Source organism: Condylura cristata, unplaced genomic scaffold, assembly GCF_000260355.1.
Source record: "Condylura cristata isolate star-nosed mole 26May11 unplaced genomic scaffold, ConCri1.0 scaffold00022, whole genome shotgun sequence".
NCBI classification, from domain to species: domain Eukaryota; kingdom Metazoa; phylum Chordata; class Mammalia; order Eulipotyphla; family Talpidae; genus Condylura; species Condylura cristata.
In genome coordinates, this window is record NW_004567123.1 from 29,813,226 (window position 1) to 29,821,496 (window position 8,271).

Consider the following 8,271-nt stretch of genomic DNA (forward strand, 5'->3'; position numbering starts at 1 on the left):
CCATGTGGTCACCTCCGGGGCAGGCGGAAATCGAACTCATGAGGAAGCGGCTTTAGATTCTCAGTGCTGTGCTTTAACCCGCTGCGCCACCAGGGAGGGCCTTGAGTGCATTTTTAAAAAAATAAAGGAGTGGACTTTAACATACCTGTTTCACTTTTTATGAAAGTTAGTCTTTTTCATTTTAATATATCTTTAATTTTAATGGCCAAATAAAACCTGTTACTTTGAACACTATTTAATCTGTTCTCTACTGTTGAAAATTTAAGTTGTTCCTAGATATTCTTGATCACATAATTCTGTGAATTCTAATTTATCATAGTCTGTTTTCTTAGCTGTAATCTGAGAGAAAGAATGATTGGGTTAAAAGAGAGCATATTTTAGTTTTGCTATGTTCTTTCAGGTTGTGTTCATGAATGGTCACAGAACTGCTTTTCCTCAGCAAAATGTGTAGTCCTGCTGTGGCTGACTAGGTAGATGGTGGGCGAACAAGTGACAGACACCAAACACCATTCTTCCTGAAAATCTTTGGTGGTCAGATAGGCAACAGAGTTTCTTGTTTTAAATTACATTTCTTTGATTTGCAGGATTGAATATATTTATGTTTATTTTTGGGGGGGTCATTTAGATTAAAAATTTTTTTTCTGGTGGGGGTTTTTATTTTCTTGATTTCCTACAGTACTTTGCATATATTTAGTTATTGATATGTTGATTCCTTCATTTGACAAATATTTGTTCCCTGTGTGTTAATTAGTCTTTTATTAGGCTGAGGAGCACTAGTGAGCAGATTATTTCTTCAAAGCTTGTGTCCCACTGGGCAAAACAGACACACCGGGCAGGGAACCACACAGATAAAGTAGATACATACAGAGGCGTGAGGAAACGCACCGGATAAGGAGACTCTGTGAAGGGTCAGGGTCCTTCTCAGTGTGGGAGTGGGGTAACCAGCACTGAAGGCGAGGCAGGCATATTGGCTTGGCACTCTGGTCTCAGAAGAAGAAAATTAAGGCGAATGCAGTACTTGACAGGTGAATGCAGTACTTGACAGGCTCTTTTTGTCTTGTCACACCAGGCTCTTCCCTTCTTCAGAACAGTCATTTTTTTTTTTTAAAGATTTATTTGTGCATACAGAACTGGGATACAGGCCAGAGGCTCAGGGGCGGTGAGATGCTTCACCAGAGAGAGAGTGGGGAGCAGAACAGGCAGATGGACAAAGTCCACTGCTGAGGGGAGCAGTGGGTGGGTCAGGAGAGGTCTGCGACGCCATGTGGTCACCTCCGGGGCAGGCGGGAATTGAACTCATGCGGAAGTAGCGTTAGCTTCTCAGTGCTGTGCTTTAACCCGCTGTGCCATCAGGGAGGGCCCAGAATAGTCATTCTTAACCTCTTTTTTCTGTCACCTCCTGGCCAACATTTTGTACACATCCTTAGTATGTAGAGAAAGGGGTATTTGGCACATTAATAGGCACTTACCACTCACTCAGAGAATGGGCCTACCAACCCCCCACACTACACACACACACACCGCTAGCAGATGAGCTTTTGTTGATTTGTCTGCCAAAATAAATTCTTGCCACCTTGAAAAATATTTTTGTATAAACTGCATGGGCATTCATTGATTACACTGATTTTAATTTATTTTTTACTTGGCATGGTTTGTCCATGTTGCCATGAGGTCTAGAATTCTGTTCTGCAACAATTAGTAATTCTACAGGTACTTAGTATGTTTAGATAATGACTGGTTATCTGTGTGAAACTATCCTTACCCGGGCACTAGGATACAGCCATGAAAAGGCAAGACATGAACTGTGTTCTTCTAGAACTTTAGATGATAAACTTGATTTGCTTTTCAAAATTTTCAACATTATTGTTCACATATATTCCCCCCCCCCCCACATCTTCTTTAAGGCTTCTTTTGTATTCCCAGATGTATTTCATTATTCATTTATACGTTTGATATTTAAGGGGCAAGCTTTGGAGACCAAACAGGATGCTTTCCCAGGCCAAGAAGCAGCAGTAATGATGGATCAAAAGGCAGCATTATATGGACAGCCATATCCAGCTCAGGGGCCTCCAATGCAGGGAGGCTTCAACCTTCAGGGACAAGCACCGCCATTCAACTCTATGATGAATCAGATGAACCAGCAAGGCAGTTTTCCTCTCCAGGGAATGCACCCTAGGGCCAACATCATGAGACCCCGGACCAACACCCCAAAGCAACTCAGAATGCAGCTGCAGCAGAGGCTGCAGGGCCAGCAGGTACCATCTCATGTTCTGCCTTGCCCAGAAGCGGCTTTTGCTTTGCTTTGTTTCCAGTTGTCCTTCCAAGCTCTTGTTACTGACTCTCTTTCCCTCCTGAACTCAAGAAATCCCCTTTTCTTCACTTCTAGGCAACATTTTACTTGTTCTGAGAGTTCTGTGTTAGGGAATCATCATAATTGGGTGCCTTGCTATAAAAACATTCCCTTACATAGGTTAAAAAGTAAAAATTGTTGAGGGGCTTTTTCTTAGAGGAAAAGAGAGGTGTTTTTTGATAGCTTTGTATGTTGTCTTTGAGGTAGGTAGTTTGTAGTTTTTGAAAATTCTTAACATTAATAATCATATATTTAAAATACATTGATTTAAAACTTTTTAACGGAATCTGCTTCCAAGATGTTTTATGAAACTTGAGTTCTTTTGTTATTCTAAGGTAAGACTTCTGTTTTTTCTTATTGTTTCTCAATCCTCACCATACCTTTTAAATTTTAATTACATGATTTTTGTGTTGAGTGTACTGAGTTACAAAAGGTGGCAAAATTGAACCATATCAATAGCAAGACAAGTGGAAGAGTTTAGATTCCAACAAGCCAGAGACTCTTAGTGTATTACTATTCCCAAAAGTCAGTTTTGGTGCCAGGGAAAGCTGTGTTTGATGTGTTTATACGGTCATTTTACTTTTTACTATTTCTTTTCATCTAAGTTTTCTAGAAATGAGTTAATAGAAGTTGTTATTCAGTATTATTCTGATCAAAATATTTCCCTAATGGCCTAAACGAGTCAGAGAAAGTCTGATACTATAAATTCTTTGAGTTCCCGTTAAAGATATTTGAGCTGCAAAATTGTACTTTTGCTTTCTTTTCCTTCTCATTCCAAATAGCAGAGAGAGCTTCATATGCTAGCCAAAGACTTTGCAGCAGAACTTTTTTGAAGTGTGAAAATATACCAGTTCAGCTTTGATGTGACTTAACCTGGTTAAGGGCTCAGAGAGATCATCATGGCTTCACGGGATGGTGCTGAGAATTTGGAAAGCTACTGTGGACTCATTGACATGCTCCACTCACATCCTAACCAGTCTCTCTCTCCCCAGTTTTTGAATCAGAGCCGTCAGGCACTTGAAATGAAAATGGAGAACCCCACTTCTGGTGGGGCTGCTGTGATGAGGCCCATGATGCAGCCCCCAGTCAACTCCCAGGTGAGACCTCAGGTCTTTCTACATTTACCACTGCATTCCCAGCCAGGGGTGGCGCTAGGCTGGTATTGGTTAAACAGACAAGTACAACTTGTAAGAAATCGTTCATGACCCCATCACACGTTGACCATTCTTGCTGATGATGAGGATGAATTAAAGAACTGCTTTGATTAAAATCACTGGTACATGTGCTTTAAGTTCTGTTTATGATCAGTTGCTGTGTTGTAAAAAGAGCCATCACTTAGGGATTTAAAGTAATTAATATGTAGGCTTTTCGGTTTTTAGTTCATGGAAGCACATGCTTATGGGGTAAAATTTGAAGTACAAGAAGCATAAAGAGTAAAAGAGTTGTCCAGTTTTCAGTCTTAGGCCTATTTGGGAAACCTGTGTGTTTTTGTGATTGGATGTCTGTAGAAGCTGAAACAGGGTGCCCTCCAAAAATTTGTTTTTGGAGGTGACCTCTCCCATGTTCAGTGCTTTGATCAGATGTCATTCTCTACCCTGCAGACAGCTTCTGATCTTCTGCCTCTTTCAAGGCTTTAGAGGGATTGCTGACCCTCTTGGTGGGGTAGTTGGGTTGGGTGGGATAGATTCCTGTTTATCTCAGTATAACCATCACCCACCCTATGTGTTTGGTGTTTTTTTGACCTCTTGTTTCAGCCCCCCTCTTCCACACACACTCAGCCCAGCTGCTTTTTTTTTTCCCCCTTGTAGTTTTTATTTCAAAGTTTTCCTCTTCCTACCTCAATGTTTCTTACTTTGAATATTTTCTGACTATGTTAACAAAGTTTGGACACTTGTCTGCATTCATCTCCTAGCCCCAGAAAATTTCCAGATTCCTATTCTATGCAAACTACCCTCTTCCCCAGCAACAGACCTTTACCAAAATAAGAACTGTGCATTTTCCTTTGGGGGATTGACAGTAGAGTTATTTTTTTTTGCTCTTGCACAACTAGTATGGTTTGGGGGTGATATGACATTGGCCGTTTCTTGCTATGTGTGATGTCATGTTTTCTTGGGTATTAGCAGGGTTTTCTTAATGCCCAGATGGTTGCGCAGCGCAGCAGAGAGCTGCTCAGTCACCACTTTCGACAGCAGAGAGTGGCCATGATGATGCAGCAGCAGCAGCAGCAGCAACAGCAGCAGCAGCAGCAGCAGCAGCAGCAGCAGCAGCAGCAGCAGCAGCAGCAGCAAACCCAGGCCTTTAGCCCACCTCCCAACGTGACTGCATCCCCCAGCATGGATGGGGTTTTGGCGGGACCTGCCATTCCACAAGCGCCACCCCAGCAGTTTCCATACCCACCAAATTATGGTAAATTTGACAGTGAAAAGGTCTTTGCCAAAGTAACCTTATGAGGACATGTAAGATTCACTAGATCTATTTATTAAAAACAACCAAAAATATTATTCATTTGTTATTTCACAAGTAAATGAAATGAATGAAAAGAACAAAATTGTCTGTGTACCACACAAGTAGCTGTAGTTGGAGTAGCTCTGCTTGACATAGTTGAGTAGATTTTTCAGCTCCTAATTGGGTAATTTGGAAGACCGCAAGGCCCTCCCCAGCGATGTCCCCGTGCAACACTCTGTGCTCACAACGCGTGGGCATGTGAGCGAGAGGATGCATGGCTTGGGCGTCCGAGTTCCCTTTCTAGGTGACTTGGACATATTTCCCTATGGCATGTATAATAATGAGCCTTTTCAGGCCTGTCACTGAGAAGTTCCAGAACATGGGAGCAAGGCTATGGGCCTCCCTGGGGAGACTGTCTTAGGGTGCAGCGCTGCTGGCTGGGCCGGCAGTGCATCTGCTTTCTCAGCAGTGACGGAGGGAGGTGAGCAGTGTGAAATGGAGTCCTGCTTCTGCAGAAGAAGCGTGGAAGTAACTTCTTTTCAAGTAACTACCCTTTGGCTCAGTCCCCTATTCTGATTGTCATCTTGATGAGAAGCAAAAATAGCTGGAAGGCCGCATCTTGTAAAACTTTGTATCTTGTCATTTACCTTACCCCACCAAAAAGAATATAAATTTCTTGTGGAAAGCTGTTTTAAGACTGCGTGATGTAACTTTTTTTCTTTTTTAAAGGGATGGGGCAACCACCAGATCCAGCCTTTGGTCGGGTGTCCAGCCCACCCACTGCAGTGATGTCAGCAAGAATGGGCCCCTCCCAGAATCCCATGATGCAGCACCCTCAGACCGCACCCATGTATCAGTCTTCAGAAATGAAGGGCTGGCCGTCAGGAAACCTGGCCAGGAACAGGTGAAGAATGGGAACTTCTAAAAAGGTCTTTGTAATTCTAGAGCCAAATGTTTCAGAAAATTCATGTCTTTTAGCTAGTCCTGTTTGCCTGGCGAGCGAATGGCCTGAGTTCGTATTAGAAAACGTGGTGCTCAGCTTGCTCCACCCTTTCATTACTGTGCATGCGTACCTGAGGGTACTAGACAGCAGCGGTGAGGATTCGGAGGCAGGTTGTCAGGAGTCTGCTGAAGAGCATTTGACAGAATGGAGATGTTGTCTGTGTGTGTGTCCTGTGTTATTAAAATGACCTGGGAGGTAATCACATGTTTTCTTTACAGCTCCTTTTCCCAGCAGCAGTTTACCCACTCGGGGAATCCTGCTGCATATAGCATGGTGCACATGAATGGCACTGGTGGCCCCATGGGGCAGATGACCATGAACTCCATGCCCATGTCTGGCATGCCCATGGGTCCTGACCAGGTATGGGAGAGCTGGGATCCTATGGGGGGAGCTGGGCTGCTTCCTTGCCTTTGCTAGATTTTTTTTTCATGTTTTCTGAAGAGAAGCAAAGGCTCAACTATAATCTAAGTAGATTTTAAACTTGGATGTAGAACATAAAGTCATCGACAGAGCTCGGGCCAAGGCGTTGGCTAGTGAGTGCAGCCAGAGCCACACTGTGAACATGGGCTGTGCTGTGGGCTACTCTGCTGTGCACAGCACGCACCTCAATGCTTGTTTCTTCTGTTCACTAACAGAAATACTGCTGACATATCTACACCAGAAACTTCAAGGAAATCATTGCATAAATGAGAATGCACGAGGAGTACCAGGAAGTCACGTTCCAGATGTGTGGGCTTTGAGGGAAGGACCGCTTTGCTCTCCCGTGGGAGTATTCCAAGTGATGTCACTTGAGCAGGACTGGATTTTAAGCTGAAGTGAATTATCTACCTGTTTTCTCCACTCTCCCCCTTTGTATGTGTACCATGGTGTTCAAAACAAATAATTTCGGCTGTCTGCCTCTTAGAGGTGTGATTCTGGAGGTGACGGAGTGTTACTGATCACAAAGCTGTCTCTCTCTTCCTGGCTGTCCAGTCTTTCATAGCAGTGCAGGTGGGTCAGAGAACACGTGGAGCGGGCGTGGGGGCCAAGGGAGAGTAGATGCTTTGGGCAGAGAGCACGGGCCCTCATGTGCTCAGTCGCCGCCAAGTGCTGTGTTGACCCGTCCTGTGGGATCGATGTTTCCGAGCTCCGGTCCGCCAGTGATCGTGTGGAGCGGCTGGCACTGTCACTGGTTGTCACAGGTGCGCTCCTCGCTAGTGTTTTCATGTGCCCCAAGTGTAACTGTTAACACTTCACCTCCAGGAATTGCCCTTGATGTCAAATGGCTTTGCAGAAAGGAAAATGCGATGACAGTATTTAATTGCAGCGGTAGCAATTTTCCACATGCTAATGTGCAGCCGAGTGCACTTTATTTACTAAGTAATGGACAAATGCAATATTACTGAGGTCTTGAGGAATGCTGAACCACATTCCTGGTTTTTGTCTGAATTAATCCGTTGGACAAGAACCGTGACTGCTTGTTGTTGAAAGAACCGGTGTCACCCTTTGTCCGCATGGTGGAGCAGTGATGCCCTTGGAGAGTAAACCGCAGAACACCAAGGCCAGGTACTGCGTTCTGAATCAGAATCTCAAAGTGTTTCTGTGAATAGATTTTCTTTTGTAAATATGACCTTTAAGATATTATGTAAAATATGTATATACTTTTTTTTTTTTGGGTAGGTCACAACAGCTCGTTTTTAGAGTTTGTGAAGTTAAGTATTTAACATTGTTGATTTCAGTGAGCTCAGTGTGGCGAGGCTACAAACGGCAGATGGCACCTGAATTTTGTGGCCTGCGGAGGGGCATTGGCCCCCGGCTCCTCCTCCTCCCCCACCTACTTAGATGCCTCACTCTTCAGTCTCTTGTCTCAAAGCTTTTTGAAGAAATTGTTTGTTTAGATGTAGGCGTTTTAATTTTTTAAAAAAATTTCCTCTGCCAGAACTAAGCACTTTGTTAATTTTGGGGGGAAGAATAGATACAGGGGAAAAACTTAAAAAATGGCTATCAAGAATTTGAAAATCAAGCAATTTGATTTAAAAAAGGAACCTTGGGAGTTTAAGCAGTCCATAAATTCAAGAGTAGCAACTCATGGTATTACAAAGAAATCGAATATGCTGTCTCTCCAGCCATTTAGGAGTGCTCGAAGGTTTTGGTTGCTAGACCAGAATCCCACATTGAGATCTCAGGAGCAGCAGCCTTGATGTGTGGTTTTCATGTCAGCTTAAGTCTTGTCATTCCACTCACGTGATCCTTTCTCTGTCCCTGAGCATTCAGATAGGGTCGTGGTTATTTCGCAGGGCCCCGGTCCCCGCCCCCCCCCTGCACCCCGCCCCCAGCCAGCCACTCCAGCCCACGCAAGCACGGCATTCCTCTAGCAACCAAAATAAAAGATTGCTGCTAGCTGGAACAGTTTGTTTACTTTCTAAAATGAATCAAACTCTTTTTAAAAGTTTGCATTTAACAGTCCTGGTGTGCTGTGCCCCCACACCACATT

The 8,271-nt window shown here is 43.8% G+C and overlaps 1 protein-coding gene across 3 annotated transcripts in view; it reads left to right on the forward strand.

The window, feature by feature from the left end:
* The window catches only part of NCOA3 (nuclear receptor coactivator 3), a 103,605-nt gene extending 95,511 nt beyond the window's left edge, over positions 1 to 8,094 (forward strand). For 2 of the 3 annotated variants that reach the window (XM_012728366.1, XM_012728367.1), the window contains 6 exons: positions 1,962 to 2,255; positions 3,343 to 3,447; positions 4,471 to 4,756; positions 5,525 to 5,699; positions 6,017 to 6,158; positions 6,434 to 8,094. In XM_012728366.1, the coding sequence (XP_012583820.1) occupies positions 1,962 to 2,255; positions 3,343 to 3,447; positions 4,471 to 4,756; positions 5,525 to 5,699; positions 6,017 to 6,158; positions 6,434 to 6,445 (1,014 nt within the window). In that variant the 3' untranslated portion in view covers positions 6,446 to 8,094. The remainder of the gene's footprint in view (positions 1 to 1,961; positions 2,256 to 3,342; positions 3,448 to 4,470; positions 4,757 to 5,524; positions 5,700 to 6,016; positions 6,159 to 6,433) is intronic. The other variant, XM_012728368.1, reaches the window with a different exon arrangement.
* The last annotated feature ends 177 nt before the right edge of the window (positions 8,095 to 8,271 follow it).